This window comes from Chiloscyllium plagiosum, chromosome 16, assembly GCF_004010195.1.
Source record: "Chiloscyllium plagiosum isolate BGI_BamShark_2017 chromosome 16, ASM401019v2, whole genome shotgun sequence".
NCBI lineage: Eukaryota > Metazoa > Chordata > Chondrichthyes > Orectolobiformes > Hemiscylliidae > Chiloscyllium > Chiloscyllium plagiosum.
In genome coordinates, this window is record NC_057725.1 from 25,587,153 (window position 1) to 25,599,535 (window position 12,383).

At 39.7% G+C, this 12,383-nt stretch overlaps 1 protein-coding gene across 7 annotated transcripts in view; it reads right to left on the minus strand.

Annotated features, from left to right (window-relative positions):
• Positions 1 to 3,352: 3,352 nt before the first annotated feature.
• mapk8ip1b (mitogen-activated protein kinase 8 interacting protein 1b) overlaps positions 3,353 to 12,383 on the minus strand; it is a 150,414-nt gene continuing 141,383 nt past the window's right edge. For all 7 annotated transcript variants that reach the window (XM_043705588.1, XM_043705587.1, XM_043705586.1 and 4 more), the window contains 4 exons: positions 11,726 to 11,845; positions 9,452 to 9,522; positions 6,691 to 6,789; positions 3,353 to 5,251 (listed from right to left, as the gene is read on the minus strand). In XM_043705588.1, the coding sequence (XP_043561523.1) occupies positions 5,179 to 5,251; positions 6,691 to 6,789; positions 9,452 to 9,522; positions 11,726 to 11,845 (363 nt within the window). In that variant the 3' untranslated portion in view covers positions 3,353 to 5,178. The remainder of the gene's footprint in view (positions 5,252 to 6,690; positions 6,790 to 9,451; positions 9,523 to 11,725; positions 11,846 to 12,383) is intronic.

The following is a 12,383-nucleotide window of genomic DNA, read 5'->3' on the forward strand; positions in this document are numbered from 1 at the left end:
TCTATATCTTCCATATCCTTTTCCACAGTAAATACTGATGCAAAATACTCATTTAGTATCTCCCCCATTTTCTGCGGCTCCACACAAAGGCCACCTTGCTGACCTTTGAGGGGCCCTATTCTCTCCCTAGTTACCCTTTTGTCCTTAAATGTATTTGTAAAAACTCTTTGGATTCTCCTTAATTCTATTTGCCAAAGCTATCTCATGTCCCCGTTTTGCCCTCCTGTTTCCCTCTTAAGTATACTCCTCCTTCCTTTATACTGGTCTAAGGATTCACTCGATCTATCCTGTCTGTACCTTACATATGCTTCCTTCTTTTTCTTAACCAAGCCCTCAATTTCTTTTGTCATCCAGCATTCCCTATACCTACCAGCCTTTCCTTTCACCCTAACAAGATCAGCTTTCGTTCATTTCAATCTGAATACAGAATCATTGACATTTGAGTCAAAGGCAAAAATTAATCAGTGTTAGATACTGGGAGAAAAAAAAGTGAGCATTGCAGATGCTGGAGACCAGAGTCCAAGAGTGTGGTGCTAGAAAAGCATGGCCAGTCAGAATTGAGGTTTTGAGCATGAGCTCTTCACGCAATGTTGATTCTCCTGCTTCTCGGATGCTGCCTGACCAGTGTTAGATACGGTCATTCTATTTCCAGCAATGTATGGGTGACTATCACTCTAGATCCACTGCTCTGCTTCTATTACCAATATGGAATTCCGATGAAACTCCTGACTCCGTGGCAGGAATGTGGAAATTGCTTCCAAGAGGAATGGTTGAAGCAAACAACATATGGGAAAGCTGGGAAAGTCTTTGAAGGGGGAGGAGATTGAGACTTAAAATAGTTTTAAATTACAAATTATGGGAGGAGGTTTTGGTAGAGCAATAGTCATTGGAATGGACTGTTTAGGCAGGATGGTGTATCCCTACATCATTTTTCCTCTAATGTAATTCAACTGGATTAGTTACTTAATGTAGTGGTGTGAGAAAATCCACATAAACGACATCTTCACCGTACCAGATTGAGCCTGAATCCAAAGATTCAATTCCAATTCTAGAATCTTAAGGGAGCATTCTGGGTGGGCAATTCAGTTAAACGTGGAGTGTGTTACACTGTCAGAGATTAGAGACAAAAAAACTACAGATGCTGGAATCCTAAATAGACAAGCAGGAGGTGGAGAAGTCAACGTTTCAGGCTTGGAGGTGGGAGTGAAGGCTGTTGCAGATATGGAGGGAGGTGGAGGCTTTTAGGGTGGGGAGAGAGGTGGGGTGGCTAGGTAGTGATAGGTGAACAGACGTCATCATTTAGAGGAGATTGATAACCCAGTTAAGCTCATTTTGCCATCTCAGATGGCTATGTTACATCCTACTGCTCTAGTTTAAAAAATCCCAGGACTTTCTTTTGTAGGAACACCCTCACTGATTTTGACCCAGTGACACTGAAGGAAAAATGACATATTTCCTATTCAGGATTGTATGGGGCTTGGAGGGGGAAACAGAGAGGAGGTTAATGTTTACTCCTCAAACAACACCAGAACCAGATGACCTAATCCATTTTTGCACTGTTTTGAGGACCTTGCCCCGTAAAACGTGGGAACTATAAACAGACACTTTAGTAATTGCTGTATCCAGTGACAGTGAAGAATTTTGGGATATACAAGTTCATGAAGGATGCATCATAAATACAACTCTTTTCTTCTTAAAAGGTATCCCCGTAACTTGAGGAGGACTCTGCCAATAATGAGCACAAGATCAAGTTGGATGCATAGCCTGATGGGTACAGGGTATTACAAGGCATAATGTGATAGGTATTATCCATTGGATGCATCACGAGATGGGGCACCCAGTATAAGGTTGCATCTTCTGTGGATCCCTCTAGCATTATCAATCCTTCCATTACTCAGTTTGTCTCCAACCTGTTTCACTTCACTTCTCACATGAGCACTCCACTGCTAGCCATCTCCTGATAAGATTTCACAAGTATCACTGACCATATCCTACTGCTTCTAATTGATCTTCCCTGGATATTTTTTTTTGTCCTGTGCAAGGCAAATAAAGGAGGAAGGGGAGAGTATTATCTAAAAAAAAAAGCCAGAACTTGCAAGAACGAACTGAGAAAACACGTACCCGCCTTTTTGTGTTTAAAAAAGTTTGGAACACTACCGCAAGTGGTAACTGATGCTAGATGAATTGTAAGTTTTCATTCGGAAGAAATGCATAGATTTGTGTTATTCAGATTTATGAGGCAAAGGAATTAGGACACAATCAGCCACAATGATATCACACTGACTAGTGGAACAGGATAGTAGGACTCAATGACATACTCCAGTCAGTGTATTTCTGTGCTGGAACACTCCAGTACAGCACTGAAAACTTTGCCAAGCAGCAGTTAAACTCTGACCAACCCCAGCTTTTAAATTGCCTAAAAGGGAAACTACAAATATTTACTAGCGGTACCAAAGATGCAACTATACTACACGTGGGCAGACACGTTTAAGATGTAAGTCAGTGTAACCTGCAAACATCGGAAATGTTCCGGATCCCAAATTGCCCACAAGGAATTTCAGAAGAAATTGGTTTGTTTTAGGGTCATTAATCCACCAAGATCGCCTCAGAGTCTCCAGGAATTATAAGGTCAATCTCTGAGAAAATGTTACTTGCAAAATCCACAAGAAAAATCAAAGGGGAGACATGAAAGAAAAATTGTTCCTTTTTCATTTTCTTTGATCACTTTTATTATAAAAATGTTGGAGCATGGGGAGTGAATGGTGACTCGGTAACACATCAGGATTAGTCCATTTGAACAACAAATGTTTCTAATGTTGTACCCAAGACTGGCAAAAAGGGGGCAAAAGGATTCAAGGCAGAAGGGCATGAGATGAAAGCTCATGGGATCTACTCAACCCACAGTTTGCACAGCTCAATTATTTATATTTAAATAGTCATAACTATCAGCTACAATAATTATATGAGGATCTTACAGCCTAGACTTAAATAGGTTTACAAGTCTAGAGGAGAAAGTGAGGTCTGCAGATGCTGGAGATCGGAGCTGAAAATGTGTTGCTGGAAAAGCGCAGCAGGTCAGGCAGCATCCAAGGACCAGGAGAAGGGCTCATGCCCGAAATGTCAATTCTCCTGCTCCTTGGATGCTGCCTGGCCTGCTGCGCTTTTCCAGCAACACATTTTCAGCTCTTATAAGTCTAGAGTTCAAGGGTCATTGTGCAATCTCAGGACATTGCTGGTATCTGGGACAGAGATGTCTTGGTTTTGTGGCAAAACAACTGTTACAAAGCATCTCACTGAAGTTGAAAATAATTTGGCAAAAAAGACAAAAGCAAAGGGGAAAACATGCAGGGGCTTGCTCGTTTGACAATCCATAGCTTTAATGGAAAATGGCTGGAATTGAGGAATTTTAATCCCCAAATCATAACACTAGGTCATAAATACAGAAGGTTTTTTCAGCCACTACAGTACAACTGTAAATAGATACAGCCAGGAAACGTGAGTTGTGATAATGGTCTATTATATATTACCATGGTAAATTTGGGCTTTTCTCAAAAAAAAAAGAGAGAGATTGATACATCTTGGTTTCAGTTGCTTAAAATCACTTCTTTTAAAAAGGTCAGAAATTTATTTTTAAAAAAGTGACCCAAATACCTCATTTAAGAAAGCATGTGACTTTGCAAGTGCCTAGTCAGGTACCTGTGATATTAAAGGATATAGAGTTTACATTGCTGAGTTAATGACAAACAGAAAAACAAAATGATTAGAGGCTACTGGTAGTTTACTTTGAGTCCAGTTCAGCAAAGTCAGATTTCAGTTCCATACTAGTTGAAGAGTCAGATTCTCAGTTCAGGAGAGCAGTTCACCCGAATCAGAAGGGCAGGTTCACTTTGTAAAATCTCCAAACCATGAGATTTTGTGTGGACATTTTCAAGTTATCAGACATAAAGAAAGATTTAAGCCATTAAAATTAAGAGGAAGTTCAAGCCATCATGACTGGGAAGTCATGGTAAAACTATTTCAGCAGCCCAAAAAGAAAAACTAGAAAAAGTTAGTTAAGAGTTAAAACAGAGGTGATATTTCTCTGGGATTGAATATCTGAAAAGGATATTGCTAGGGGAAATAAAGGTTGAATTTCTTTTTGTTTTATGTTAGCATTTAAAATTAATTCACACATACAAATGTCAACATAAAACTTTGTTTCCTTTCCTTTCTTTTGTGCAATGAACTTGAATTTGTGTTCAAAGAACATTGATAGTCTTGTGTGAATATAGTCAATGACTAAACCCATGGTAACAAACTGCAAAAATACAGATTAAGATCAATCAAGTCAGCTTTCATTCTGGGACCGACAAGCCCATCAACTTGGATTGTAACAGAATCCAAAATTGGTATTCTAAAATTCCATGTAAATGAAACACAATTTAACTTAGTCAGTCACAATTGAAACAATGCTCTCAACTATATTGTAATGTGGTACCACACACACTTGTGAATTTGCAAAGGACTGTGCAGCAATTGATAATTGAATAGTTTGATGTCACCCATGATGCCATGCAACCTTCAGCAACACTTGTTCTTTTTAATGAAGATGGTAATCGTACAGGTTTCTTCCCCCCCCCCAACAAAAAAAGGAATGATTGTTGTGCAAAGAAAAGTGCAGAAGAAGGTGCTGTCATCAAACTTTTAAATAAACCATGTTGTACACTCCATGAACAAAGTTTAAGAACTTTACACACAACACTATTAATGAATACAGTGTAACGTCATTGTTACAATGTAACAATGTAACAATCTTGTAACTCCCGAGTAGTTTGGTGCCATTTTGTCCTGCTATTTCGCCAGGTTTAAATTCTGGCCCATCACACCAAGTATGTACCCAATGCATCACAAGGGTGTTAAGAAGCAAGCAGTTGAGCTGTTTTGCCATGACATGATGAAACATGAGATGGGACCGGATTTGCAGAGAAGAGGGATAAGAGGCAGGATGCTGTCAGATGGAGAATGCTGTCAACCCGTGTAACATGGCTAAAAGTAACAATAGGTAAAATGTTTCAAATGAGATGCTGTATAGTTCTGGATCATGATATAGGACCTCTGGCTCAGTATGTTCATGCATCATGGTGAGTTTGAGAAGGAGACCGCGAGGAGTTCAGAGCAACACCCACAGCTCAGAGGCTTCTACTCCAGATAAATGTCTTCTGTTGGACAGGTGTATTCAATGTATTCTTTGTAGAATAGCTGGAAGGCCCTCCTGTACAAGAGGGGAAACAGAAATATTTAACATTAAATGCCAAACTTATATCTCCTTCATTGACCAACTCTATCATTTTTATCATACGGACAGACAGATCTTTATTCAAAAGGAGAAAGTAAGGACTGCAGATGCTGGAGATCAGAGCTGAAAATGTGTTGGTGGAAAAGCGCAGCAGGTCAGGCAGATTCTCCTGCTCCTTGGATGCTGCCTGACCTGCTGCGCTTTTCCAGCAACACATTTTCAGATCTTTATTCAAATCCTACTATGGTTGAGTCAATCTCCAAAGGTTTTGGAGTGAAGGAAAATAGCTTCTGTAACAGGTATAAACCACTTGGGCTGAAAAGAACTGGGCGAAGTTAGAATAATGGGCTCCATGTGGAAGCTTTGCACCCTGGCTTTTGAGCACAGTGATCCATTCTCACAAACCCAACTCCGCAAACCCCCAGTGTCAAACACATTCATTTTATTCAAACTCAGAAGAGGAAGAGGAAGAGGAACTCCATAAATTATGGCCCAGTCATGATGACTACCACCCTCACCCCCACTTCCTCCGAAGTACAAATTGTCATCTTTTATGGTGGTAGCCCAGTGATTATTTACGTTGGGAAGGCTGTACATGGATTAATGTACCAAATGTTTACAACTAAGATCAACCAATGTTTTTGGGGAAGTAAAGGTGACATGGGATGCGGAACAAAAGGTGGGTAAAGAGGTTAGCCATTATCAAATCAAAGAATTTCAGACAGGTTTGAAGCACTAAATGGTCCATTGGCACTTCCATGTTCCAACTAACACACAAATGACAAGAATGAAATAAAGCACAAGCTCACTGGATATATAATGTTTACATTTACTGCCAAAGCTCACTCAAAACTGGCTTTACTTTTAATACAAACTTTACAAAGTGTAAGGAAAACAAATGTCAGGCAGGAAGGATAACCATAAATTTTGTTAAGGTGGGATCATAAAACCCAAATATAGAAGGAGTCCATTTAACCCATCATTTCTTTGTCAAAGGCTAATATGGATACATGGCCCTCACTATTAGTGTAGACCATTCCATGGCCCAAAACCATTCTGTGTTAGGAGATTTCTCCCAGCTTATCTGTTTGTCAAGACTTTGATTGATCACCTGCACTGATCTATAGGGCTTTTTTTTAAAATCACTATTGGTTTCTGACTGTATTGGGAAGGTCACCTTGGATACTGGTCCTCAAATCTCTCTAGTGGGACTATGAACCTACAACTAAGTCATAGACGATGGTCCTATTATAAAGCTAGAGGTGGTACTTTGACAAAAGGGAAAATGGGCTTATAACAAGATGAAATTAGTGCATTGCAGTCTGACCAACACTCTTTGAACACACTGGCCCATAGAAATAGGCAGTGAATTTCTCCTTTTTCCAAATAAAAGTTTGAAAAAGAGATAAACATACCCCACTGATTCAGCTATTGGTTTGGTTGAATCCTCAGAGACAAAAACATGGGAAGCAAATCGATGGTCTGAAGGATGTTTGGTAATAAATCCAAAATATCTAGAAAGAGAACAAATGCAGCAAGAAGACAGCACTGAGATTTTTTTCTTAGAATCACAGAATTCTCCAGTATACCAGGCAGCTATTTGGCCCATCTAGCCTCAAAGTCCAGATGGCCTCCTTCTTTAATTCTTTACAAACCCACCGACTCCCACAGCTACCTGGATTACACCTCTTCCCACCCTACCTCCTGCAAAATTGCCATCCTGTATTCCCAATACCTCCGCCTCCGCTGTATCTGCTCCCAGGAGGACCAGTTCCACCACAGAACACACCAGATGGCCTCCTTTTTAGAGACCGCAATTTCCCTTCCCACGTGGTTAATGCCCTCCAAAGCACCTCGTCCACATCCCGCACCTCCGCACTCAGACTCCACCGCTCCAACCATAACAAGGACAGAACGCCCCTTCCACCCTACCAACCTTCGCATAAACCAAATCATCTGCCGACATTTCTGCCACCTCAAAAAGACCCCGCCACCAGGGATATATTTCCCTCCCCACCCCTTTCCACCTTCCGCAAAGACCGTTTCCTCCGTGACTACCTGGTCAGGTCCACGCCCCCCCTACAACCCACCCTCCCATCCTGGCACCTTCCCCTGCCACCGCTGGAATTGCAAAACCTGCGCCCACACCTCCTCCATCCAAGGCCGTAAAGGAGCCTTCCACATCCATCAAAGTTTTACCTGCACATCCACCAATATTATTTATTGTATCTATTGCTCCCGATGCGGTCTCCTCTACATTGGGGAGACTGGATGCCTCCTAGCAGAGCGCTTTAGGGAACATATCAGGGATACCTGCACCAATCAACCACACTGCCCTGTGGCCCAATATTTCAACCCCCCCTCCCACTCTGCTGAGGACCTGGAGGTCGTGGGACTCCTTCACCACCGCTCCCTCACCACCAGACGTCTGGAGGAAGAACGCCTCATCTTCCGCCTTGGAACACTTCAACCCCAGGGTGCTGCCTGAACTGCTGTGCTCTTCCAGTACCACTAATCCAAAAATCAAAATGTTATAAGTTAGCCCCACTTCCTTGCACTTGCCTCCAAAGATCATTTATCCTTTGAGTATTTATCTCATCCTCTTTTGAAACATACTCTCGAATCTGCTTTCACCTCTCTCAAATAAAGCAGTCCAAACTCTCTATCTAAAAAAATACTCACTGCCTTCTGGAATAAAAAAAGATCATTTATCCTTTGAGTATTTATCTCATCCTCTTTTGAAACATACTCTCTAATCTGCTTTCACCTCTTTCAAATAAAGCAGTCCAAACTCTCTATCTAAAAAAATACTCACTGCCTTCTGGAATAAAACAAGGAACTGCAGATGCTGAAGATCTGAAACAAAAATAAATTGCTGGAGAAACTAAACAAGTCTCATAGCATCTGTGGGAAGAAAGCAGAGTCAATGTTGAGTCCAGTGACTCAACCAGAAGATGAACCCTTTATTACCTTGAAACCTCCAATAAATCCTAAACTTCTCTGGTCATAGGAGAACAATCACATTTTAATTTGTCTCTCCAATGAATCACTAGAATAGTACATCACAAAAAGAAGAGAATCAACCAACTGAGTCTGTACCAGTTTTGATTTGGAACTGCAATCTAATTAATCCCACTTTCTTTCCATTCCTGCAATTTCTCCCTTTCAAGTGTTCACCCAATCCCCTTACTAAAACAAAACTTTTCACCTCATTTTACAGTTCTAAGGATTTAAACTCCTCCAGTTCTGAAGAAGGGTCACTGGATCCGAAACATTAACTCTACTTTCTTCCCACATATGCTGCCAGACCGGATAGGTTTCGCCAACAAATTTCTGTTTTTGTTTCAGGTCTCCAGCATCTGCAGTTATTTTTTTTTAAATCAATTCCTCTATTGCATCCTCCTTCACATTCCCCATTGCTGGAATCAATCCAGCAAATTTCCTTCGCAACTCCTTCAAAACCAAAACTGCATGCCCCGATCTATATTAAACAACACACCGACACTTTACAGTCACACATTTCTGTTAAAACTCATTATTTTCAGGTCTTTTGACATCTTTAGACTTCAGATAGTCCCTTGTTTGCTTTGAATCATCTAAACTCTTCTGCTATACAAGACACTGCTATTTGTTTCTTAATCTACTTGTTGGGCCACTGGAGACAGGGCATTAAATAGGAACGAGCGAACGTTAGTGTGGGACTGGTGTCACGTATCAGTCCGAAGGCATAGGGACACCAGATTCTCATTCCTAGTGAGCATCATTACGGCTAACAGCATTACTTTTATATTTTTAAAACTGATTTTAAGTGATCAAAGTGCCACAGTGCAGGGTGAACTAATGTGCTGGATTATTGTTTCCAGTCTGTTGAGTGGCTATTTCAGTCACATAGCCACTTCACTCAATAAGTGGACAACAGCTGGGGACTGAGTGGTTTCTCCATGGTTGAATATCCAGGTGACAGATTTAAACTAGTACTGCAACAAATTGCATTTATATCATGCTTTTAAATAGAATAAACATCCAAAGTAGAGTAGGGCTGGGTTGACAAAGATTGCCAGAAAATGGGAATATCCTTTCTTGCCTTGGTGTCAGGTAGTCAATGTGGTTACTTTTGTCACATCACTACCAGTCAACTCAACTTGAAAAATATTAAACTCCTGTGATAGGACTTACTTGGTGTTCTTTGGATGATACCCGCAGAAAGAAACGTTCTTCAGTTGAAAAAAGTGACTGCATTTACTGGCCTGTCATAAAACAAAATGATAGGAGCAGAATTTATTTTTAAAAGCAGAATTTTACATTTCATACTTGTGCAGATGCAATTTTACACAGGCTTTTTAAAAAATCTCAAATGATAGCATTGCTCATAATGAATCACAAATACACTAAAGGGTTACTTCAGATGAACTTGAATGTAATATTCTGCTGCTAAGGTAGAAGAGTGTTTAATTGAGTCAATCCTTCAAAACACATGAGGTTACTCAGAATGGGATTAAGGCAAGGGATGTTTATAGACTGGTGTGAGATCGTAAATTTCCAACATGAAGTTAGAAGAAACCAGCATGATATTTATTACCGCACTTTGAAACGTGACATTTGAAGTCCGCAGATATTTCTTGAGATAGAGTTTATTTCATCCAGTTTAGATGTAACATATTGCAATGTCCACTGATCTACACTGTTTAGATTAATAAAAGGATCTATTGTTGTGATACTTTCACAGGGGAGTATAAATTCCTGCACTGTAGGTTTGACAAACAGAGCAATAAAGAACATTACTCCAGTTGTATATTTATCATAAATTTAGGTATTAAAGGAATGTTAGTTTAAAAACTAAAAGAGTAAATGTAAAATGAATGACATGGAAAATTTGAAATAAAATTAATAAAATAATTAGTTTTATGTCAGTGGAGAGATTGCTGAATAAAGGGAGTGAATGTGTAGTATATGAGTTACAGAATTGTAGAACAGAACAGGTTTTTGGACACTCACATTTACACTAGATCTTGCAAAGTGTAATTTAGTCAGTAATTCTTTGCTCACTTCTCTCATCCCTGAAAGTTTTCTCCCAGATATTCATCCAACACCCCCTTAAAAAGCTTATTATTGAATCAGTATTGACCACACGATCAGCAATTTACTCCAAATTGTATGAAGATGCTCTGTAACATGTATTTCCTTCAGATTGCTTCAGTCCTTTTTTGCTAATAATTTTAAATCTGCACCTTCTGATTTTTGACCCCTGAGCCACTGGGAACAGTTTTTCTTTATTTGCTGTCTAAACCCTTCATGATCTTCAAGATCTCTATCAAATCTCCTCTTCTCTCTAAGGAGAGTGACCCTAGTTTCTTTATGTCTTTATTAGTCTCTTCATGTAACTAACTCTCAGAACAATTCCAATGGATCATATCAGTAACCTCTCCAAATGTTAATATTTAAAAAAGTTATCTTTCCATCCATGTGCACTCAACTGGTTTTTCTTTTACATATTCCAAAGTTGACATTTACAATAAAAGTTAGAGGCAAGTTGTCCAGAAAATTAAACCTCGCTATCAGTGAAGGTGCTGCAGTGATGGGAGTATGTGACGACACTATGATCTTTATAAAACATAAGCTTAGAATAGGAATTGTGAAATAAAGACAGAATGCAGGACCGTAAGACAAGAACTAATTAATGTTGCACTCTTTCCTGGTAACATCCCTTATTAGGGAAGAATAACCTAACACGACATAAGCAATTCCATGGGAGAAGTATTATATCAGGTTGTATTGCATAATTTATTTCTAACTAATTGATCTCATATGGCATACATGAGGGGGAACTCACAGAATGGTTAAAGTAGAGAAGAGGCAGATTTCTTTCGTGCCTGACCTCTGCAAGATCAAAGCAGCTCACTCATCCTGCTTCTGTCGCCTTATAAAACAAAACTCTTTAGATGTTTGGCCAATTACCTTTGGAAAGCTATGGTAGAACCTGCCATCACCAAACTAATCAGGCAGTGCATTCTAGATCCTAAACCACTCACGGCGCGCTGAGAAAGGATCACTAGATCCAAAATGTTAACTGTTTCTCTCCACAGATGCTGCCAGGTAGGAGCAAATTACTGCAGATGCTGGAATCTGTACTGAAAATGACAAATGCTGGAGATGACAGCAGGTCAGACAGCATCCATGGAGACAGCAAGTTAAATAGATGTTGCCAGGCCTGCTATACCTTTCCAGCAATGTCAGTTTTTTGTCACAGTGTAGAAGGCTTTTCCTCAAATTTGCTATTGGTCGGAGTAACTAAGCCAGAGTATGGAAATGTAGAAGAATGTGTAATTGTGTGAAGGCCATTTCTATTATAAAGACAGAAATAACATTTCTCTTTTAGAGAATCCTTTGTGCTGTGAACTATCATTCCATTCAACAGTTAATTTATGCAAGTATTACAGGCAAGGTAATGACCTTCTCGTAGACTCCATGTCCATCGAGTTGTACAGCTATTTTAATTCCTTGCATACTGATCTCCAGGACACAGCAAGAGGGAGGGTTGAACTGGACAGTCAATCTTCTTGTTGTTGCAATCTATTCAGAAGAAAACAGCAGTCATTCAGATTTCAGGTACAGAAGTTGAGGTACCAAACTTAAAATAGCAATTTAACCCGGTATCTGTTCACTATTTTTCTCCCTTTGATGCACAAATCCTAGCCAATATCTAGCAACAAGAAAAAGTTACAAAAAACACGCAATCCAGTCATATCTTACAGCAGTTTGGGCAAGGGTAATGCACGAAATGATTTCCAACAGTGATAACAAAGTGCTTCATTGCATGATGGCAAGTGTTTACATATATTTTAAGATTTGGATTTCAAAATAGAGGCATGTGAATGTGGGTCAGTTCTTTGAAGATAATATTTTTCAACTGGTCAGAAATTTATTTGGACCAGTGACTCAGGTGCATCAAGTCGGAAAAAAGTATGTTACTGCTGTTAGGTTCCAGACCAGAAAAACACTAGTTTTAGCTTTTTAGTTCAGCTCAGAAGAGTCAAAAATTCAATTCAGGCTGCATATGTTTCTCAGAGTAGACAAATCAAACCTTTAGTTCAGGGGAACCAGTCACCAG